At 40.1% G+C, this 24,544-nt stretch overlaps 1 protein-coding gene across 2 annotated transcripts in view; it reads left to right on the top strand.

Moving 5' to 3' along the window:
• PIGG (phosphatidylinositol glycan anchor biosynthesis class G (EMM blood group)) overlaps positions 1–24,544 on the top strand; it is an 82,686-nt gene that overhangs the window by 36,696 nt on the left and 21,446 nt on the right. The window contains exons 10-12 of one of the 2 annotated variants that reach the window (XM_071424633.1): positions 1,251–1,442; positions 3,207–3,516; positions 13,344–13,507. In XM_071424633.1, coding sequence (XP_071280734.1) covers positions 1,251–1,442; positions 3,207–3,516; positions 13,344–13,507 — 666 coding nt within the window. The remainder of the gene's footprint in view (positions 1–1,250; positions 1,443–3,206; positions 3,517–13,343; positions 13,508–24,544) is intronic. The other variant, XR_011678851.1, reaches the window with a different exon arrangement.

Raw genomic sequence — 24,544 nt, 5'->3', positions numbered from 1 at the left:
GACTTTTCAAGCACCACACTTGGAACAGCTATTGGTCAAACTCCTGATAAAATGTATACTAGGGAATAGGAAAGTAAACCTGTTTTTGAAGTACAATAATTTTTATTAAATCAGAGATAAAACTGGAGTTTCATAAGTGTGATTGAATTCAATGCAGCTAACAGCCCAGGCACACTGTTGATTTCTTGAAGTTAGTGATCTTTTATCATGGGATTTTGAGTTGTGGAAAACAGAAGATGGAGCCCTTAGCTCTCAAAATCTAAATGTAGTTCATAACTGAAGGCAGATTTAACAAAATTAGTGGTTTTATATTATTTGGGATACTGGGAATATTTTCAGTAGGCATGGGTTGGCAGTTCTTGGACTACAGCAGGCTTTCTGAAGCTACATGTTAAGGAGTGGGTGCAGATCTTTTCCTTACCCCATTACATTTTGCAGTGCTGGCTCCTCCTACTGAAGATTTAAATATATAACACTGGCAGCATGCTGAGTGGAATGCCCTTGTTTCTGGAATGAGTGTTACCTATTTAAGATGCAGGGGAACAAACAAACAAGCTGTGTCTGTGATCTTCTCTGCCAGTGATGCAAATTTTATGTCTGTCTCTTGAATGTATTGACAGAATACAAGGGTCTGTAGTTGCTTAAGGGAATCATATTGTGCTAATGAGTTTGTGTGTGTGTGTTTGTGTCTGTTTTAAACTATGTAAGTATATTTTTGGTCATTTTGGGTAGATAATGTGTTCTATAGGTGGTAGGGTAGGTAATGTGTCTAAAATGAAGCAAATACATATGTAGTTATTTCAAAAGACAGTTCTAATCCTGTAGTGCAAAAATATTTGTATAGGGCTAGAAAATAAAATACTGTAGTATAAGAAAAACACACCATTTCAAAATGTATAAATTACAAAACTCTAGTTTAAAAGCAGTAGACCCTTTTCCATTATGCAATATGCTGCTCAGTTTTATATAATTAACAGAATAACTAGCATATGGTGGAACACAATAATTACACTTTTAATATGCATGCTTGAATAGAAAACCTCATTAATAAAACTGCTTTTCTAAAAATACTAAAATATTTTACCATACCTCTTGGAAAGTTCATAACAGACACCATAGCAGTGATTAATTTGGTGCTGCATTAATTAATACAGTTTGTTTAATACAGTGCTGTAGCTAAGGCTTTATCAAATGTGTTTAGCACTAATTACTGGTTTTAAAGGGGTTTTTTTGTTTGTTTTTTTTCCCAGCTCTGAACATAAATCTGAACTCTCCTTCTTGGCTGCAGTCTCCCTTCTTATGATCTTCTTTCTGGTTCAAAGAAGATGCTCCCTGGTTTCAAAAATTGCTATGGCACTTGGGCTCCTGGGAGTCTACAGTTACCGGGCAGCTATTGGAAATGTCACATTTCCATGGCAACATGGTGGCAAAGATATTTCAAAGTAAGTTCATCAGCAGATAAGTAACTGTTTCTAACAAGGTGTTGAACACTGCCTATCAGGGGATGAGTTGGATAGAACGTTCTAGGTTGGAATTACATTCTTAGGAATAGAATTGTAGTTTATAGGTAACCAGCACTGAATTTTTGTGATGCGTGCTTAATTTCAAGCCACATGAAGTGTCTTTTCACTGTGACACATGAGAAACCAGTCAGATAAACATTAATATGAGGGAAATCTAGTAGGTATATTCTATATTCTTTGCTGCTAAAACCTCCAAATGCACCTTCTCTTGTTTTTAGATGGATTTACCACTAGCTGGATTTACCATCTAGCAGAGCACAAGCTAAGCTCATTTAGCTACTTCTTAGTTTCAAAAGTGCTTAGTAGTTCAGAGAGCTGCTTTTCCATACCTTACTTTTGCAGTTGAGTGTTCTATAACATAGGCTTTCAATAAAGGTAAATCATGCTTGACCAACCTGACTATCTTCTGCTATGAAACAAATACAGGGATGAACAGGGGGAGAGCAGTGGATGTTGTCTACCCTGATTTCAGCAAGGATTTCAACACTCTTTCTCACATTTCAACCCTCGTAGACAAGCTCAAGTAGTGTGGACTGGATGAGTGGACACTTAGGTCTTGGCTGAGTGGCACATCTACACAGCCCTCAACAGGCTGGAGAGTTGGGCAGAGAAAGGGGCGTGACCTGCTGGGAAGCAGCTCTGTGCAGAAGCACCTGTGGGGGTCCTGGTGGACAACAAGCTGTCCATGAGCCAGCAGTGTGTCCTGGGGGCCAAGAAGGCCAATGGGACCCTGGGGTGCATTAGGGAGAGCATTGCCAGGAGGTCAAGTGAGGTGATCCTGTCCCTCTGCTCAGCCCTGGGGAGGCACATCTGGAGTGCTGTGTCCAGTTCTGGGCTCCTCAGGACAAGAGAGACATGGAGGTCCTAGACTGAGTTGGCAGGTGGACTCTGAAAGTGGTTAGGAGACTGGAACATCTCTTGAATGAGGAAAGGCTGAGGGAGCTGGGCCTGTGTAGCCATGAGAAGAGAAGGACTGAGAGACAACACAGCAATGTCTCTGAAAGAAAGATGTCAGAGAATGGATCCAGGCTCTTCTTGGTGGTGCCAAGCAACAGGACAAGAGACAGTGGGCAAAAACTGATGCACAGGAAGTTCAATTTGAATATGAAGAAGTTCCTAACTGTGAGGGTGACCAGACACTGGAACAGGTTGCATGGAGATGTTGTTAAGCCTCCCTCACAGGAGATATTCAAGAACTGTCTGGAAACAATCCTGTGCAACATGCTCTAGTTTGTGCAATGTGCTCTGTTTGAGGCTTGAGCAGGAAGGCTGGATCAGATGACTTGCTGTAGTCCCTTTTGGTCTTAGTTTCTCAGACCTTGCACTTCTAGAATATAAGGTTACAGTTTTTAAGCTTACTGATCCTCCTTCTTGTCAGCTTTTTTGAACAGCATGCTGTGTTTCCATCAGAAGCTGGCTTTCACTGGAAATTAAGAGGCAAATGAATTTATAAGTGGTTTGAAGATAATGTAAGTGCTAATTACACTTACAACTTAAGACGTACATTTTTTTGTAATGGAATTGCTTAGGGATTTCAAAAATACTAGCCTTGGATTTAACCTGTTTGGCAGAACTGGTTGGTCTTGACCTCTCTTGAAAGGTTCTGAAGTAGGTGTTAGTAAGTAACTAATCTTTCTGGTTTATTTACTTATTAACTTTTTTTCAATTTTATTTTTTCTTTAGGGGGATTACTGAAGCTCGTTTTGTTTATGTCTTTGTTCTTGGCATAGTCTTCACTGGCACTAAAGATTTACTAAAGTCACAGGTTATTTCTGCAGACTCCAGCACGAAGAGCACAGGATTATGGGAAGTATATAGTGGATTGGTTCTACTAGCAGCTCTTCTATTTAGACCTCACAATTTACCAGTCTTGGTGTTTTGTCTGCTGATTCAGACAATGATGACAAAATATATTTGGATACCTTTGAAATTTGATGCAGCACAGATTACTATCATGCACTACTGGTTTGGCCAAGCTTTCTTCTATTTTCAGGTAAGCTGAATACTCTCTCTGCTGCAGAGGGGGAGATGGAATAGTTTTTCAGAGAAATATTGTCCATTGTAAATAAAATGCTAACTAAATATTACAGTGGAAGACTTTACTGAGTTCTCAGAAGGATTTAGTTTCTAAATGCTTTAATAATGTTTAGTTTTCAGAATCAGGGAAAGATGCATTCCTTAGTGTCTTATTCTCTTTGTAGATTTCCAAAAGTGTTACAAAGATCAGAGAGCTGCACCCAGATGATTTTGGTGTGTTAATGGGCCTCATAAGTACTTTTCAGATGATAATTACTTTAAAAATGTCATCTGAGTTGTTTAATACCAGTAAAAGACAGGTGGCTTTTGTCACTGGTTATTGATAATTACGATAGGTCTATATACTGTTTAAGACTGAAAGAAAATGCTGTGGTATGAGGATCTTTCTACTTCTAGTATTGTGGGAACTGTAGGTAGCAGGCTGTTTAAAGAGAGCATTTGTTAACCTGGGAATCAGGTTTAAAAGGTGAGGTTTGCAAAATTTCAATGTAGGACCTCCGTTGACTACCTCTGAGCCATGGCTGTGGATGTTGAAACTCTGGTCAAGCTTAGGGTACTATAACTGCAGATTGAGGGTAGTGTATGTCCAGACAGGGGACAGCTGATGCAGCTAAGATCATCATGATTCATCCCTTTGTCCCCACTTTTCCTGTTCAGACGGCCTAGCATGTCTTGCTTGAGTGGCTTTTGCATGTTTTGAATGTTATTCAGGCAGTCAGCTTTGATTACAGTCTTCTGAGAGCGCCTCTTAGTGCAGCTGGCAAAATGCTGAAGACCCATCTCTGTACTGAGGTAGCAAACCATAACAGCTACCCAAAATTTAATGGTGGGGAGGCTGGCATGAAAATCCTAGTGGAAAAGAGACTAAAAAAGAATGGTTCTGATTTTTTCATTAAGCAACAAATAGTTAATGTTTTCAGTGATGTTGAGTTCTTGATATACTTGGCTGAGAATTTCACAGGACCAAGAAATTACAGGAGAGTTGAAGCTGGAAGATGCCTCTGGAGATCAGTTAGTCCAGTCTGACCCTGACATGAATCAGCAGATCAAACAGACCAGGCTGGTCTGAACTGTCCATTCCCTATTTCAAATACTTGAAAGGGTGAAGACTCTGCAAGCTCCCTGGGTAGTTGGTCCAGGGCTTGACCACCCTAGCTAGTAAAAAAAGCTTTTTCTGATTTTAATCAGAACTTCTTGCATTTCTGTTTCTGTGTATTGCTTATCGTTCCTTTGCTAGTCATTATTGGGTGACTGAGAAAAGTCACAGTCTGGCTACATTTTCTGTACTTCCTCTCATCAGGTATTTATACACATTGTTATGATCCTTGCTGAGCTTTCTCCTCTTGAGAGTAAAAAGACATAGGGAGTTGCTTGTATGATATGTGTTTTGTTCCTGCTGTCATCTGTGGTGCTTCAGTGGAATTTTTCTGGCACACCCATGGCTTTTCCATGGTGGCAAGCCCAGAACTGGACCCAGGCACCCAAATGTGGGTCTCACCACTGCTTATTAGAGAGAATGGAGATATCCCTTATATAGCTTAATGGAGTCCTGGATGCTGTTGGTCTTTGCACAAAAAGGACAATGGCTGGCTGATCTCTTCCAAACTGCATTCCATATGGTTAGTTCCCAGTGTCACCAAAGGCATGATTTTATTCCTCCCCAGGTGCTAGATTTGACATTTCCCTTTGGTGAACTTGCTGAATTTCTTGTCATTTCATTCCTTCAGCCTGTTGAGATGCCTCTGATGGCACCTCTGATGGCAGCTGACCCATGTGCCGTATCTGCCACTCTCCCAGTTCTGTATTGTGTGCAGACTTCCTGAGAGAACTCTCTGCCTACTGCCCAGGTCATTGGTAAAGATGTTAAACAGTATCAGCCCCATTGTCAATCCTTGTGGCTGATCACTAGTGATTGGCCTCCAGATGGCTTCAAGCTGCTGATAGCAGCCCTGTGAACTCAACATTTGAGCATTTTCCAGTCCACATGACTGTCCAGCTTCCTAGCCTGGACTGCATCCATTTGTTTGCCTGAGGAGATACTTAAAAGTGCTTGTGTGGTGAATGTGCCTTAGATAAATGTAGCCCATGTATCTTCAACCAGTATTGCATGATGGAAAAGAAAACAAAAGCTTCTTAAAGTAATAGTTTTGATTTGGAAGTTTAATGTGGCAGATGAAATGTTGTGTCTTTTCTGCTGTGAATGATGCAAAAAAGTTTGGACTAACTTTTCTGGAAGAATTTACATCAACTTTGAAGCAGCTATAAACATCTTCCAGAAATAAGCTATTAGAGGTATCAAGAGCTTGATACATCTTTCTATTTTACTGTGCTGTGTCAAAGGGTTTTTTTCTACACCAGTAAAAACATATTTATGCAAGACCAATAGAAGATAACAGGATCTAGTAACATCTGTTTCAACTTTCTAGTGGTCTTAAACTGGTGTTATGGGGAAGGCTGCTCTTTTTTGTTATGAATGTTTTGCAGTTTTAACTACCCTTGCAATTGAGGAATTTTTTCATTTTTAGAAGATTGGAAGTGATTTCCATTTTACGTGACTGCAGATTGTGTTACTGCACATCCTGCAGTTTCAGAGCATCTGCCTGGGTCCTGTCACTCTGCTGGCAAGTTTGACATTTCTTGTAGAAGCGTTTCCTTCGGAAATGATATTTTCCAGTATGATACAGATTTCAGCAAACTTCAGGATATTTGAAAAATTAGATCTGACAGGGGAGTTTCTTCCACATAGACATGTTGCTGAGTCACAGCATCCAAATCTCATAAATGAGAAAATCTCCATTGCTCTATTATGAGCCAGATTTCTAGATGGGTCTTTGTGCATCTCCCGTCACTGTAAGATCTGGAAAATTATCTGATCTGGATGATACTTACCTATCAGAACTTCTGTTAGAAGCACAGCAAAGCTTTTCCCCCGATGTTGCTTCTCCTGCTGCTATGTATGAAATAGAACAGGCCCAGATAAGAAGCTGCCTTTTTCTGTCCCCAAAGCTCTAGCTTTGAAAATATTATTTTGAATAGCAATGGCTTAGCAAAAGTTTTGAGAAATTCTTAAGTTGTTTTAGCACAGTACCCTTTAAAAAGTAACAATTTCTGCAGAACATGCTAACAGTCTTCTAGAATTTTTTTGTGTGTCGGTTCACAAAAATGAAGGTGCATGCCTATTCATGATGCCCAAGGCTGATTAAAATGACAAATGAATTGTAACAGAACAGGACAGATTTCCTCTATTGTCTCTCGTTATTTCTCTTTTTGTTTTTCTATTTTCAGAACATCTTAGAAATGTTTCAGAAATAGAGAAATCAATTCTTCTAATGAAAAAACAACAGCTTTTAAGGGTCAAGTCAGATGGAATTTTCTTTCCCACCCCGCTCCTCCCCCCACCCCCTTAGAGAACAAGTTTTTGGTTCTCTTTTAGAAATGTTTTAAGTACATTCATATTAGATGCCTTTTTAGGGTGGAAATTAAGAGTTTGACCAAAATACCCATCTTTAGATGTTGGCTTGTTCTTTCATTCTCTGATGAAAAAACTGTTCTGAAGGTATGGAAAGAAGCAAATTAATTCATACAAGGGTAAGAGGGACTTTTTTTTTGCATTTCACAATTGAAAAAAAGTTATCTGATATGCAGAATTTTAGCATAGAAAAGTAGAATGGTTGAGCTGGTAGTTCATAAATTACAGGGGCTACAAAGGTGCTTCAAAATCTAGTTAATGCTCTCTCTTAAATTTGTAAATTTCTCTCAGTTTATGCTGAGAATAGTTTTTCCAGTCTGGGTCCATATTTCCAAGGACAGAAGGAACTTGTTCCAAAAATGATGTGTAATTTCATGCCTCTTTTATGTTGTTTTTCTCTGTGTGGCATTCTGATCTGCATTATCTGGGAAAATTAAAAAGCTGGTGACGTACAAAACCAAATTCTTCATTATTAGTTTTTTTAAAAATGTATTTAAATATCTTCTTCCCTTTCCTTTGAGTTCTGTCTAGAGATGAATGACTTGTTGCAAAGGGAAAAGTACTCACTCTGTACAGCTGAAAATCAGGATTGAAATGTTTCTTTAGTTTATTTGTGACACATAATTAACTGGCAACTTTATGTTGATAATGAACTGCCACTGGAGTATAGATGCAGGTTCCATACCAGATATACAGCAGGTGAGCTTTTACCAATATTTATGCTATTTTGTGTACCTGAGTTGGAAAAAAAATCTAAAAAATCTCCTGTGCTGGGCCACCAGTCTACCAAACACATGGAGGTAACCTCTCCCTGTTTACTCACATCTACTTTGACAAATGCAGGCACTCAAGCTTTCTTCATGTATCTCAAGAGTACTCTAGGCAAGTGACTCAGGTGAAGCTACAGATGATTCTGCATGGTTGTATGCATTTTCCAGCTCTTCCTTAAGTGAGTGGTGGAGGGTGGAGGTCTGGATGTATCCATACTGGTTCAGTAACAGATTTTACTTGTTTGAATAAGCCATTTGATCTTTTTTCTTTATTTGTGGGAAAACCAGGAAGATCTTTGCTTAGTGACAAGCAGATTCAGATCCCCACCTTACTTCTGTGCCTCCCCATGAAGTGACAGTGTTCTTACTGAGTACAGTTCAGGTGTCCCAGGTTTAGGAACTCTGTCCCGTCCATGACCATCAGTGCTGAGTTCATACATTTTGACTGACTTAGGACAGGGTTGTCTTTCAGACTGAGCATGTATGGTTTGTTCTCAGACACTGAATAAACATTAAGGAAGTACAGCTGGGCTGTTTCTGGAGGAAGGAGTCCATCAAATTCTCCCTTTCAGTATTGACCTCTGTTCAGCTTGCTCTTGATAACAGTCATTTGTTTACTGCCTCAGGAGCAAGCAATACTTATGCTAGAATTCTAGGGGAGAGATGTGAAGGAAGCACAGCTGTATTATGAGGTATGATATGTACTGCTGGCATAGATTTAAATGTCTTCCTTTACTTTGTTTCTCCAAGTTTTGTGGTCACTAGAGCTTCAGTATTAAACTTACTGAGTTCAGACTGATGCTAAGGTTTTAATTTCCAGACAGACATAAAGATGTAATGTAGCATACAAAAAAATAGCAGGCTTATGGTTGAAATACAAAAACTGAATACCACTGAAATTCACTGGTGATGTAGATCACATTGGATGCTAAATTTATACTGTGCTGCCTAAATGAGGCAGGAGAAGAGAAAAATAAATGTGATATGGAATGCTTCCATCTGGAAGTAGGAGAGAGGTTTGGAGAACTACTTTTTGCACATGTCTTGGTGTGATTATGAAGTAAATGAGAGTTGCCCATGTTGCTGAGTCTTTATTAAGTCTTGGTAGACGATATGTTACATAATGACTAAAGGAGTAACTGTCTTGCTGAGTGTGGATTGTAAGTGATGGCCTTTTGAATATGATAGTAAAAATAGCCTTGTTCAGGATAGCATATTTAATGAATGAGGCACTGTTCTTTCAAAAAAGTATTGTAGAGTCCTTCAAGACTTCATGGAAGTAGATCTGCAAAAATCCCAAGTGTACAGAATAAGCAAGGCTGACAGGAACAGATACTACTTTTTATTAATCAGTTGCTATAACTGATGAACATGGGGGAAAAAATGAAGTGCCTGGGTGTGGAAGCTAACTTTTTGATTTTGAATGTAATAGGAAAAAAATAGAAGTATGGGTTGAAAACAAATTCCTTGATATTACACTTGGTTTTGCATTCTGCATTTCGTCTGTGTCTGAACCCTGAATGCATCTTCTGTCTCAGTTTAGTTAGCAGACTTCAGGGTCATGTCCTTGATTGAGAGAGGAGCTGATGGGAGAAAAGCAGAAGGAAAGGCCTGGCTCTTCTTTCCATTCTTGTTCTGCTTTAATCTGATGCTTTACTGCCTGTGTAAGCAGGTATGTGTGTTCCTGTCTTAAACTTTCTTGATCCTGCCCTGGACCTGGACCTGATGGCTGGGCTTTCTGGCCTAATCTTGGACTTGCCTTGTCACTACAGACTTGCAATCCCCAGGCTGCATCTAGCCCTGATCATTATCTCTGGATCCAGCCCTGACGTAGACATGTCACTGAAGAGTCCTGACTTACTGCTCTCACCTGCCTTGTTTTCACACTCTTTTCCCAGCTTATCTTCTTTTGCAGAACCAAAGTCCCTTTCTGCTTTCTTGCAGTTTGGATCTAAAAGGCAAATTTGTTAAACAGTTGTAAATTAAATGGGAAGGCTATGTGTGATGTCATTTTTCCAGCATTTTAGTAAGATTTTTGTGAATATTAAGCAGAGGAAAAGGTTGCTCACACAGGTTGTGTAGTCTTCATGCTTGGAGGTTTCTAGAGATTGTCTGGATAAAGTGTTGTGTTATTAATGTGGAGCTGGGTAAACCCAATTTGTTTTCTAGTCTTGTTTTAGTAATTAAAGGCTTGATTTATCACTTTGTGTGAATTGATGAAGTGAAGAAAAGGTTAAAATACTCCAGTATTGTCAAAAATAGATGAAGTTAATACATTTAGTCAGAATACTACTTATTTACCAGGATATTATTGCAAGCTTGAGAATCTCTTGATGAATTTTGCAATGAGCTTGAATAATTGATTGTTTTCTCCTAAGCCCTGAGTTGTCCACGTCTCATAACTCAGCAGTCATTTCCCAAAAGTATGTTGTATATCATTACTATTTGTCCTTAAAATACAGTAAGAATAAAAATAAATTACTCGTTTTTTTCTCTTTAATAGCCCAGCTCATAAAAAACTTACTTTGCTGTAAATATTGCTAAAAATATTTTTGTTTCCTTGTGTGAATGCTCATAAATGAACAAAAATTCGATGTATTTATTTATTAGTCTTGTGGAATTTTGTTGCCATGCTTAGAGCAGTATATCTGCAGAATGGGAGAAAGAAAATACAGTTCCAGTTTCTGGTGGTTTTTATCACTAGAGGAAACCAGAATAGGTTTGTATATTTAGAATTATTTGGATCTAATTCGGCTTGCCTTTAAGTAAAGAGATGGACTGAGTGACTATTTAAAGTGATTTTAACTTTTTCTTGTTATGATTTCAAAGCATTGTAGGATAATTTACGTTGGAAAGGACTCACAGTTCAGTCCCATTTTCAGAACAGTGTCAACTGTGAGGTCAATTGAGATGGCTCAGGGTCTTGAAACCTCCAAGGTCTGTCTGGAGACAGCAGAACCTTTCTGGCCAACCATTTCTGAAATACTAGAGTGGTATGTTAAAATAAAAGGAGGTGCTCTGAATTGTCAGTTATTTATTGTGTGGCGTATTAGAATTTATAGCTTTGAAAATTTAGTGTAAATACATGAATTTGTCTTGGAGAAAGATATTTAACGTGAAGAAAAAATGCTTCTTCCTACTCACTGGGACTCTTCCAGTAGAATAGTGGCAGTAGTATCCATGAGACTCAGATTCACGGTAGGAACAAGATGTTTGGACACTTCACAGTGTGATTGGAGTTGTGTGCGGATCCAAATGTGTGCGTCCTTGTTCTACAGCTATGTCACTTTAAGCAAAGTCAAAGACAGATGGAGTGAGCCCTGTGGTGAAGGGACTCAGGGAGCTGAGGAGGAGAACCTGTTCCTTCCTCCAGCTTCCTTGCTTGCCTTGACTACCTTCCACAGGGAAGTACATATTTTTGCCTGCACCAGTTCTGTAGGACCAGTGATGTGCACTGCAGTGCAGCATTTATTCTTGCTTCTTCACATATACAGTGGCATGGGGAGTTTCCCCAGGATGCCAACGATCAACCATGTGCATGAGGATTAAGCAGTGTAAAGAGACTTTTCAGCTCCTCGTGACACAAGCAGGAGGGGTCTCCTAATGTCTCAGCTTTTCTACTCTGTATGCATCATGCAGAGGAGAAGGGCAATGAAAAATAAGTAGATGTGGTGGGCAAAAGACCTGCTGCTGTCGACAGGGACTGGAGGAAAATAGAGCAAGTTCCTTCCCTACCTGTCCCTGTCAAACTGTAGCTTATTGAGAAGCAGCACCTTGCTCAGCACTCAGAGTGCTTACACTTACCTTTCTGCTCTTGCCATGACCTCAGTCTGTACTGGTTAAACCTGAGAAGTAGTCTTATTTTGCAGCTTCCTTTTGCAGTCTCATATTACAGGTTCTAGGGCACAGACGCGCTTTCTTTTTTAGCTGCTTGTCCTTAGTTGTGCTGTGCTTTGCTCCTGGCATTTCTGGGCATTGCACTAAATGCATAACAATAACTGATTACACTGGTGCAATGATTTACTACAGTGGTGCATGATGAAAGTCAAAATGAGGAAGACTAACAGTCATAAGTGAAGATTTTTATACTGTATGATATCTTGGTAAACTCTATACCATACAGCCCTCTTACAGATTCAGGCTCCCCTTACATTCTGGGGATATCTTCATGGTGAGATTGATGGAGATGGTGACTACTTATAATGGGCTCTGAATGGTTCCATCAACACAGATGCCTTTTTTCTCTTAGGTTTTAGGGCTGTCTCAGAAATAGGGTTTTTTGCTGGTGCCTCGTTAGTTATGTACCTAAAAGAGCTGTCTATCTTTTATGCTTCCCTGTGTGCTCTGGGCTTTGTGACAGAAATGTGTATTTGATGATAGCACTTCCTTGCTGGGTTAACTTGCAGTTCAAGAGGATTGCAGTCACTAAGGTGACCCAAGGTCAGGTTTGAGGGAAATGGAGAGCTACCACTCCTCATATGCTCTGCGGGGATTGAGTCCAAAGCTATTGGTGGTGACAGCTGTCCTTACATTAATGTTGTTCTGGAATTCTGTAGGTGGAAAAAGAGGGTTTGATGGCTGTTAGAAGATCAGTGCTGTAGAAACTAAGCAGTTTCTCAAGGTACAGCAAGAATATCTGAGAGAGTCTGAGGAAACCTATCTGTGACCTTTTAATTTAAGAAATATTCTGCCTTAATCATAGGGTGTCTTTGTTACTTTAGGTATTTGGGTAAAGTTAAGTACTTTTGGATTTTCAATGGAAAACACTTCCTTCAATTTTACATTGTTTCTTGTAATTTAGTGGTCCTGGTCACTGGAAAAGAAAACTAGGTAAAACATATCAGACTTTGACAGCTCTTGGTATTTTAATTGCTGTATGTTCCTTCTGTTTTTCTCTTGGTAGTTTTAAATGCCTTTTATTGATGATTCGGGCTATCTAGACTGACTTCTGGTCTATTTCAATGCAATCTTATGTGGTACAGGGACTTGAGAAGGAGAAGCCTCTCTAAATTTGCCTGTCTTAATCTGTTTACATGCAGGAACTTGTGCCATGAGGCAGGCAGGTGGGCGATGTAATGTTCCATTACAGCTCTAATTTAGAGTCCTGCTGTCTCTAAGGGCAAGAAATATTTATTCCTGGTGTAATTTTAGGCAGCAGACCTAAAATCTTGTGTTCTAACCTTGTGTGACAAAAATAATGCACATTTTTCAATAATGTGTCTGAAAGCAGCAACTGGAACTGTTTATTTTAAATTCTTTATTTTTTTAATGTAACTTACTAAACAATAGGCATGTTAATTTTCAGAAAAAGTAAGACTCACAAAGCAGCATGCTGTTTATGCCTTTGTTAATCTGTAAATTTTAGTTAAAAGCACTTGTTTGGTAAACTGTATTATTGAAAGTCACATGTAAAGAATACGGCTGTACTGTAAAGCAATTCAAAGAGTAAGTCCTTAATGGGTGCAATAGTTAATATTATTCTAATGTATTTAAAATGTATCTTTGTAGGTATTTGGATATTTACTATTTTATCCCTATTTTCAGGGAAATTCAAATGGCATTGCTACTGTGGACATTTCAGCAGGTTTTGTGGGACTAGACAGCTATGTGGAGATACCAGCTATCTTCCTCACAGCATTTGCCACATACGCGGGACCTTTCCTTTGGGCCATCCATCTGCTGTGCTACTTGAGTTCTGAAGTTAGGAGGTAATAATTTTTGAACTAAAGTAATGCTCCTCTATGCACTGCAGTTATAAACACCATCTATAACGTGTATATATTTGCAAAGAAATTTTTGTTCACATAGTCTTTTTCCCTGAAAGTTAGTTTTGTATTAAAAACATGCATGTTACTTTTTTCAGTATAAGTTCACCTAACTCTACCAGTTCCATTTTATCTGCAGAAGCTTTGCTTTGGGAATATACATGTATGTTTTACTAATTGTGTTTCTTAATGAGTTCTCAGTTTGCTGTGCTAAATTACTTAAATTTTTTTTTTTTTTTTTATGACAGCATGTTCTGCCTAAAAACATTTTTTCTTGAAACCTTTTGAGACCTGAGAAGGGCTTTTTAAAGTATTAGAATAGAATTCAAACTTAACTAACATGATGTTCTTTGAATGTCCTTGGACATAGTGACATGCCAAGTTTTATAAATAAAACACACTAATATTATTGTATGTTACTGGTTATTGCAGTCATTTGTAGCTAAAATATTTGTACTTCTTTGGGTATCTTGTGTAGTGGATGAGTTAAAGTAAAATGAATTATTGCATTGGAATTAGAATTTTAAGACAGTTGTAAAATGCTAATGTAATTTAGGAGTGTGCATATAACATCCAATTGGATTCTCTAAAATTGCTTTTAACTCATCATTCAGGGTATTTAAACTGAATGGTACAATATGTTTAAATAGGGGAGTTATTGTATCATACCAATGTACAAATGCCAAAACTTCATGAATTTTCACAGAATTGACATTTGACAGTGACAAAATTCTTACCATCTCAGAGTCTTTTCTCTGTTATCTACTTTTAGTGATTGTAAAAATATTACAGTAGGCTCAGTAGGTGGGATTTTAGGCAGTATTTAGTTTATCACAAATTTTTACCTTACTTGTCAACATCTGTAAACCTCTGATTCCCTTTTATCTACACAGTGTCATCTGGTCTCACTCTGTCAGTGATTTTTTGTTTTCTGGCTTCTCTCTTCTCCTTTTGCTTCTCTGTTTTGGGCTATGCCTACACTGTGTACTTGTGTTGGCTCATTAAAGGTGTAGGGAGATGGGATCTCTGTGCAGCTGACAAAACTGCACAGACCAGTGGAGGTTTTTTAGCCAGGAGGGACCTGTTGTAGCAGACTAAATTTGTGCCCAGTCACTGCGTCCATTTTTCTGGATTAACAGGCCCCTTAACAGGTATTCAGAGTTATTAACCTTTGTTCACTGATTTGCCTGTCAGCTACATGGCTCTCTAAAGATGTCTAGCAGTCTCTTGTTGCTGTGGATTTATGCAGACCAGTGCTGGGCCATTGTATTGATCTACTCGTGCACTTCTTAGTGTAAATTGAGACTCTCTGTAGAACCTTACGTCTTAGTCTGGGGCCAGCTACCCTGAAGTTGTCTTTGGTCTTAAATAGATTGATACTTTGGTCTAAGTACTGGTGTTTGAATATAATACTTCTGAAAGCCAGGCTTTTCTCTGTTCATTCACTTTGTTCATTTTTTTGCTTCAGCAAGAGTATATGTGGAGTACACTAAATATTGATGTTTTGATTTGTGTAACCTTATAAAGCCTTTCCTGAATTTTCCTTACTGCCTGCTGACTTGACACCAGACTGAGTTATAACTCTGTTTCTAATGCTCCCCAGTTTAGCTTTAGTTACTGCTTTGCTCAATCAATACATTTTTCCAGTGTCCAAACTCTTCAAGTGTTCTACATTCTTTCACTCTATTTTACAAAATAGTGAACCTGTACATATAAAAAGTGTTGCCACTTGTCTTCTGGTAAATATGTTACCCGTGAGTCTGGGTACTGCTTGCATTCTTTCAATGTCCTTTTTTTCCCAATTCCTTTATACCTCTGGTGTGACTTGTTTAAAATAGCTCTCTGCTATTTTAAGAGTTCACATCCGTGTTTCTGCCATGTTGAATTTTTTTCTTGTGGTGTAACTCTCCATTCTTCGTCGTGTACTGTAGGTGCTTTTGAACTGGCACTTTTGGTTTGAGCTTGGAGGATTCCAAGCAGAGTAGAGAGCACTGCCTTGGTGGCATTCTCTGGGGAAGGAGAAGAAAAAAATTTAGCTTCTGTAATTTAAAGAACTGCAGTTTTATTGTTTAAAACCTAGACTGCAGCCTGTGATGAACACTAACATACAATGAAGAGAAAGTGATAACATACAGCATGTTTTGGAAAGCTCTTCTAACAAAATAACAAAAAACTGTAGGTGACAAAATCTTTGAGTATCTGTACTTGTTTAATATTATTTCAAATAATGTGCCTCTACAGTAATGTTTCGTGTTGTTCTGATGTTTTCCTGGTTGAATTTTTGCAGATTAAATCTCAGCTAGTAGTGTTGCCAGGTACAGAGCTGGCTTAACCTGCTCTCAAGCAGGTAGCTACGGCCAGTAACTCCCACATCACTTATGTAAGTAGATTCCATCAAGCAGCTTGTGTCTCTACCCATTCTAAGGTTCATTTTGGTCAACTGGTAAGGTTGTTTCCTCAATGAAACAGTCCATAAATATGGACTGGAATCTCTAGCTGCTGGGACTTGCTTAAATTGATATGTTAATCTGCTCGGAACTTGGTCTATATGCTTTTTATTTTTTATTCTTGTGCTTTGCCATTGCTGTCCAAATGGTTCTTATTACTTGCTTGTTACTCCTTGGAACCAAAGCTGAAACTGAAGAAGGCAGGGGGTCAGCTACTTCATATGCTTTCTTAAGTGTATGGGACACTGAACTTTTTTTAAAAAAATGCTAGATGCTTTAGGATGTTCTTTATAAAAGCTTCTTACTAACTGCTTTATAGCAATATGCTTTGGTCAGTGGAATTCAAACCTCTGCTTTTTGATTGTGGTTCTGAGTGCAAGATTAAGATGTGCCCAGAACCACTCAGGAGTATCATTCTTAGCAAAGAGCCTGGCATTCTGCAGCCTGTTTAACAGCTGTTGCATCTGAGGAGGTTGGCCTGGATAGGAAAGCCTGATTCCAGGGCTGTCTTTGTGAATTTCAACCACTCTAGCAGAGTCCATGTAATTAACAGCTGCATCAGCTGGGTTGGCTTACCAGACCTTCTTGCATTGGGCATCACTGCATAGGTGCAAGTACACATACATACCCTTCCCTCTTTTGGCACTTTGCATTTATGAAGCCACAGAATCTGGAGTCCAGCCCTCCTATTGAAAGGAGGGTCAGTCAGAGCAAGCAGAGATATTCCAGGGTCTTCTTGAACAACCTGTTCCAGGAGTTGAACAGTTGTTCACTGGTGTTTAAGGGAAATTTGTTGTGCATCATTCATCCTTTCACTGAGCACCAGTGAGACGAGTCTGAGTACATCTTCTTGTGCCCGTGAGACATTTATGAACATTGGTGAGAACCCTGCCAAACTTTGTCTGCTCAAGGTTAAACAGTCCCAGCTTTCTCAGCCTCTCACTTTGTCGAATGCTCCAGTCTCTGAAACATATTTGTGAGCTTTCGGTGCATTCTCTCCAGTAGACCCATGTCTGTCTTGTACTGGAGACCCCAAAACTGGATCCAGAACCTAGGTGTGATCTTACAACTGCTTAACAGAGAGGGAAGATCACCTTCTTCAACCTGCTGGCTCCACTTTTTGCACTACAGCCTTGGGTTGGTTCATGGGAACATTGCTTGCTTATGCTCAACTTGTTGTCCAGCAGGAATGACATACATCCTTCTCTACCTAGCTGCTTTCCAGATGGTCAGCCCCAAGCCTGTTCTGGTGTGTGGTGCAGAATTTGGCATCTCCCTTTGTTAAACATCTTGAGTTTCTTGTCAGTCCATTTCTCCAGCCTGTCGAGATGCCCCTGAGTAGTAGCAGACCATCTGCTGACCCAAGTCCCGCACAAACTGCTCCCAGTTGTGTGTTGGGTGCAGGCCTGCTGAGGGGGCACTGCCCCATCACCTACTTCATTAGTGAAGCCATTAAGCACTACTGGCCCCTGTGTGACATCCTGTGGTTGACCACTGGTGACTGGCCTTCAGATGGAATTTCTACAGCATCTCAATAATTTTTCAGTTCACCTGAATGTCCACTTTTCTTAGCCTGGACTAGGCTAGGAAAATATCAGAAAATACCAGTTTGCATGAGGAGATGTGATGAGAGACATTAAAAGCCTACTTGTGAGATGAAAGTGCGTTAGATACATGTAGCCCCTGTATCATACCAGTATTTTGCTGGTATGATAAGGTGGAATAGAAGATAAGGATGTTTTCAGATAGTACACTTGCTGTGGAAATGTAGTTGGAAGTCCTTAAACAATTTGCTTTCATCTGAATAAACTCGTGAAACTATAAGATATTCTCCTCATATGGAAAGGTAAATGTGTTTCTAAAATAATTAAGTGGCATATGATAGACACTAGCATGGATATTACTGCCACTTTTAATCGTTCAGGCTCTCCTGAGAAACTTGGCAGCATAAATGTGAAGGGATTTTCACAGACAGAAATAGAAAGAACTCTTTAGGTTCAGTCTCCATGGAAACCGTGCAATAACTCTTGAAACTATTTTTGAGATGGGGAGTACTGATTAAACTGATGCCTGAACTTAACCAAGTGTTCTGTGTGTGACTTGCATAAATTCCTGTGAGTACCTGGTTCATATAAAAGGTAGTTTTTACAGTGACCACTCTATTGCTCTGTTCTGGATTAGAACTTCGGGGTTTTGGCTCCCTAAAACTGGAAAAGGGCCATGTTGTTGGATAATTTAACCTATATTATAAGACCTCACTGTGCAGGTACACTCCATATGGATTCAGTTTCCGAGCTCCTACCAAAACAAAATTGTCATGTGGGTGATGTTCACAGTGTTGTGTAATTACCACTCTTCAGTTAGGCATCGTGATAGTTTTCAGATTACCAGCACATTCAAATCTGTGTTTTACTTGGTTTAGTTAGTTAAGTGTGAGGGTGAACTGGTGGGTGTTTCCTAGCACTAGAAGCCTGCATGCCTATTAGTTTTTGTTCCTCAGATACCAAAAGTTGTAACAGTGCTTTCACATTAGCAAATGGCTTTCAGATAGCAAAAATGGATGTATGCCCAACAGGAGGGTGTTAATAGTTGCATAACTTTAATGTTATGCCTTGACTCTGTTAATGTAGAGTTCTGGCACATCAAACTTAAATTTTGCTCTGAATTCTTTTATGATGCTGATCTAAACAGAATTAGGAAGGTGTGCTAGCTGAAGGAATTTCAGCAGTTCATATCAGCTTTTGCTATCTTCAGCCCATTGTGTTTGATTGATTGAGTCCCCCATCTTGGTTTGAAAACACAGGTGTCTGTTAAGGAGGGCAGGAGCCTCTCTTGAAATGGAAAATGTAAACTCCCTCCCTCTGAATTATTACAATTCTGAAATTAATGCACTCTCAGGCAAGATATGGGAGTAGGAATAACAGTTCTTTATTAGGGAAAATAAAAATGCAGTAATATAAAACAACACTGGCAGAGTCAGAATATGACCTGACACCCCGTGGGTCAGGGTATTGGTAGCAGTCTGATTAAATGGTGGCTGCAGTCCTCCTGCAGTGACAGGTGTGATTCTGTTGGAGCAGGGATCCTGTAGAAGGGCATGATCTTCCTCTGAAGGTCCAGTGGTGGTGTAGATGGGCCTGGTCTTCCTCTGGGAATCCAGTGGAGAGGAAAGCTGCTCCTCTGGGAATCCAGTGGGAAGAGGCTGCCTGTTGTGTTCCATATCTCAGATGATATTTTGGAAGGAATGCTTGGCTCCTCCTCCTGAACGAAGCATCTCACAATGGGATGATGGGACTTTATCAGTCATGCAGTGAGACTCAGTGGCCCATTAACGGGAGATATCTCCTGGAGGGAGAATGGGTCATGGAAAAGATAAAGGAAACTGCCCAATTAACAGAAGATAACTGCCCCACCTCTAAGAGAAGGCGATAGAATAGACCCCCCCATTTGCAATCTAAGACACCCCCCATTCACTACCCATGTTAATGCATTAAAACTTTTCCTTCTGGCGTAAGGTGGACATGCAGTGAGTGTTTCAATACCTTTTTTTTGAGTCCTAGGTAGAAAGTGTCTTCTTAAAGACAAAGGACAGTCCAAACATTTTCCACTGAATCCTTCAATATTTTATACAAATAGTTTTTAATTCTTCTGTTTAAATCCATTCTGTCTTACTTAGGTTAGCTGAACAAGGTGTAAGCTGAAAAAATGTTGGCATCTATGAGTATATGCTGCTGCATTCTCTAAAATTGTAATACTTATTATCTGTTATATTGTAGCAGTCTCATTCTCTAAATAAATAAAAAGAAATACAGAGGTCATCTACTTGTTTGTTGATATGTATGGAAATCTGGAAGTGATTGGCTCAAACTGGGCTGGGGTTTTATTGCCATGAGCTGGAGGAGTATTCTACTCACTTATGTTTTTCCTGAGATGCTGTCATTGTAGAGATGGCTGAAGATTTCTCTTGGACTTTGTTACTACTCTGTGATGGATACCTCTTCAGTCATTCCTTTTCATGTTGTTGAGACACTGACTTTTCCTATGACGCTTCCTCCAGGCAGCCATGACTTTCAGTGTTGAAAAGTATTTTCCAATTGGAAGGTGATCCAGCAAAGTAGGGTTGCTTCTGTTATAAACAAATAACAAGTTACTTCCAAGCCATTAGCAAAATAAATATCATCCTTTTGCTCCATTAATCAGTTTTAGGAGCTGAAGCACTTTCTATGTAAGTATTAAGGAAACTTGTGTGCACAGAATTTATGAGTAAACAGATTGGGGGTAGGTTAGGTTATTTTTGCTTTCTATAGATAAAATTAAGTGTCTGAATAGATTTAGAACTTAAAAAGTTATAATCTATTTTTTGATGGAGTTAGCATATCCAACATGAGGTTTGCTTTCCAGTAATGACTGGAAATTGAGAACGTGTCCTCCAGTGTGCTAGCTACTGCCCAAATCATTGAGGCTTACTCACTTGGCTTTTAAATGGTCTTATGGATGCTGTGTATTACAATTGCTATGAGATTTGTTCTCATCAGCAGAACTGCAGTCTTAGGTAGAGAACACTTCGAGTAACATCAGCTACACTTTTTAATTGAAATGGTCTATGACTTTGTAGGTAATACTGAATTGAAAGGGTTCTGAAAATCTTTTTTATTTCTGCCCAAGCTCTGGTTTGAGGTTGTCATGGTTACATTGTCTTCTTTCTCTTGTTCTTCTGGTTTTCATGTGACTTTTGCTCAAGAGCACATAGCTGAGTTTACAGTTCTCATTGCATCTTTAGACTGCAACTACCTACAGTGCAAGTACGTAGCACCACTTTGCTGTACAAAAGGGCGCAGTATTTGTTCTTTATTTTTGTTTTGAACCTCTGTATTGTGAGACAGTATTTTTCTGCCATCCTATATGGTTAGATTTCCCAAAGTTGCTTGCACAAAAGAGTTCATTAGATGTTAATACATGCAAAGCTTATTGAATATTAAGACAATCAGTATTAACTGTGTTGGACATGAGTAGCTTAGGGGAAGTTTTGTGTTCCAGTGGTAAGCATGCAGAGTATCCTCAAAGAATAATGAGAGTCTAGTCAGAAACTGTTGCAGGATTCTAAAAGGACTTGAAAAGCTGAAAAGCTAATAATGAAAGGTTGGTTAAGTTTTGTGTCTGTAAATAAACTTACAGCATAGCAGTCCTTCCTATTGTTACTGAACTATGCTTACTGGAACTTAACAGAGGAAAACTAAAAAAAACACATCATTCTGCAATAAGCAGAATTTTAGTAAGGTTGTATGGAGAAGGGATTAGGTTTTTCTACACTACCATGTAAGAAAATTTTGATTAGTCAGCCCAGCTCATAGTAGATGTTGAGCTGTGAAGCTTGGTGCTGCTAAAAAATGAAGATTTCATTTTCCCATGTGCTTGCCTGCTGTCTCTGACTCACTGTCCTTCTTTATATCTTGCCTGCTGTCTCTTCTCTCATTCCTCCGTATCCTTTTCTTTAGCTTGTTTGGTATCTTTCCTATCCCTCTCTTGTTATCCGCTGGCCAGCAGCACCCCACCCCACCCCAAACTTCCCTTCTTTCTTGGACACACTTTGCACCTGTTTTTCATACTTTTTCTCCCTTGCATGTGCAACACATCTCTCCCTCTCACACTTGCATCGAGATAAGACCGCTGCATGCAGACTGAGAGAGACCAAGATGGAAAGCATAGAATTACAGGAGTAAACAATTATTTATGCATATGAGGCGTCCCAGTAAAACGGAGGCACCTGGATGTGGTTTAACACCTCTGTTCGTTCTCCTCTCTCACTGTGTCAGTCTCTCTCTCTGTCTCTGTATGGTGCTACACCTGTCTTCTCTCCACCCCCCTCCCTCTTGCTTTCCTATCCTGTCAGACACTTACCCTTCTTGTGCACGTTGCCTGTCTCTCATGGCTGTGCTTTCATCATCCCATGTGTTTGGGTTTCCTGCCTCTTTTACATGCAGACTTTTCCTACTTGCCGCATGTTTATGCCTCTTGTGCTTCCTGTCCTGGCTATGCTTACCTCTCTCTCTTGGGCTTCCTCACTCTCTCCTCCTCAGTGCCCTCCTGTCACTCTCCTGATTCTGCCCCTCACAAGCATGCTTCTTCCTGTTTCATGCTTCTTTATGAGCTTTCCTCCTCACACACTTCCTCACTCACACTTCATGGATCCCTGACTCCCCATCAAGGCTTTTCCCCTTCTTTCTTACTCAGTTTTTCCATCTCTCAGTCATGCTTGCTCCTTCTCATGTATGCATTCTTCCTGCTTTATGTGCTCTTTACATTTTCTCTCACATACCTTTCTCCCTCTCTCTCGCCTTTTCCTCTCACCTTTATGCTCTTCTCCTGATTGGCACACTTCTCTCCTCTTTTGAGCATTCCCATCTTGCAGCTCCCCCCTTGTATGCTTCCCCCTCTCACGCATGCAACTCTCATTGCTCGTGCACTTTCTCCCTCTTGCAAGCATGCAAATGCTCTCCCTCTCTCATTTGAATGTGCTTTGTTTTTCTCTTGCTTTCTTGTGCATGTTTGGTCTCTTGTTTCTTTCTCTTGTGCATCCTCATGTCTCTTGTTTATCCTTTTTGTGTCTTCCTTTGCCTTTTGCAGCTTTTCTCTTTTATTACATGCTTTCCCATGCCTCACAGATTTTCCAGCTTTCACATGCACTCAAATACTTTAAAATCCAAACTGCTTGCACTCTCCTTCTCTGTGCCATGTTAAATCTTTTACCCGGGTCCTCATCTTCTCCCTCACCCTTCTTCTTTCACATGCCTTTTTCTCTAGGACTTCCCTCCCTCATTCCCTTTGTCTCTTTATCTTTTACTTTCTCCTTTGTATGTATTCCAGTCTCTTTACAGACATACTTTCTTGCATGCACTGTGCCTTTCTTGAGCTTGCAGTGTCTCACTTGTGCTTTCTTCTTCTCACTCATTCTCTATCCTTTCCACCTCTATAGTTTTTCTTCTAAATCTGTAGAGCTTGCCCCAGCCATACCCTGCTTTGGCTTGTCTTGAAGCTGCTTTTCCTCCCTCTTAGATTTGCATTTCCTCTCTCTTGGGGATTTTCTATCTGTCTTTCAAGCTTTTTTGAGAGTCCTTCCCAAAACAGAGTGGCTTCCCTTCCTCTCTCCCCTCTGTCATTATCTCCAGTTGTTCTTCCTCCTCTCAGTTGTTCCTTTCCCACATGTTTTCTCCCTCTCACTGTGAAGCTTCTTCTCTCTTTATGTCTGCACCCACATTTCCCTCTCTCTCTCTGATAGGTTTTGCCTTTTTTTCATGTGCTTTGCTTTGCCTGCCCCTCATCTGTATCTTTATCAGTGATCTGTACAAGCGGATTAAGTCACGACACCAAGTTAGGTAGAAGTGTTGATCTGCTGGAGGACAGGAAGGCCCTGGAGAAGGATCTGTACAGGCTGGATTGATGGGCCTAGGCCAGTAGTATGATACTGAAAAAGGCCAAGTGCCAGGTCCTATCCTTGGATCACAACAACCTACAGGCTGGGAGCAGAATGGCTGGAAAGCTTCCTGGTGGGAAAGGACCGGGCGGGGATACTCGTTGGCAGCTGAGCATCAAGTGCCCAGGTTGGCCACAATGGCCAATGGCATCCTGGCCTGTATCAACAATAGTGTGGCCAGCAGGACCAGGGAAGTGACTGTCCCCTTGTACTTGGCTCTGGTGAGGCCACACCTTGAGTGCTGTGTCCAGTTCTGGGCCCCTCACTACTGGAAGGATATTGAGGGGCTGGAGCATATCCAGAGAGGGCAGTGGAGCTGGTGAAGGGTCTGGAGCACAAGTCTTATGAGGAGCTGCTTAGAGAATGGGATTATTTAGCCTGGAGAAAAGGAGGCTCTCCACAATTACCAGAAAGGAAGTTATAGCTAGGTGGGGGTCAGTCTCTACTTCCAAGCAGCAAGTCATAGGACAAAAGGAAGCGGCCTCAAGCTGGACTAGGGGAAGTTTAGATTGGATGTTAAGAAAAAGTTTCTTCACTGAAATGATTGTCAAGCATTGGAACAGGCTACCCAGGGAAGTAGCTGGGTCACCATCCCTAGAGGTACTTAGATGTGCAAATGTGGCACTTTGGGGCATGGTTTGGGGTGGACTTGACAGTGCTGGGTTCATGGTTGTACTCAAAGATCTTAAGAGTCTTTTCCAGCCTTAATGACTTTGTATGTTTTTTGCATGTATGTTCCCTCTCATGCTTTCCCTGCTATCCAATGCTTGCTTTCTCCTGTGTGCTTTGCCTCTCCTGCCTTTTGCCTGAATATTGTGCTGTGCCTCTCTCATGTGCCTTTTTTTCTTGTAACTCTGAACTTCCCTTTCTTATTCTGTCACTTTGTTCTTGTGCTTTGACCTTTGCCTCCACTTGTGTGTTTCTTCTTGCATGCATTTTCCCTCCTTTGTACACTTCATCTCTGACATATCTTTCATTCTCTTCTGCCTGTTGTCATCTTTACACACGTGTTGCCTTCTCTCTCACATACTCTGTCTTTCATGTGGGATTTATCTGTCACAT

The sequence above is a fragment of the Agelaius tricolor genome, unplaced genomic scaffold (assembly GCF_023055355.1).
Source record: "Agelaius tricolor isolate 1412-34295 unplaced genomic scaffold, bAgeTri1.0.p SCAF_4, whole genome shotgun sequence".
NCBI classification, from domain to species: Eukaryota; Metazoa; Chordata; class Aves; order Passeriformes; family Icteridae; genus Agelaius; species Agelaius tricolor.
This window is presented reverse-complemented; position numbering and strand designations above follow the sequence as displayed.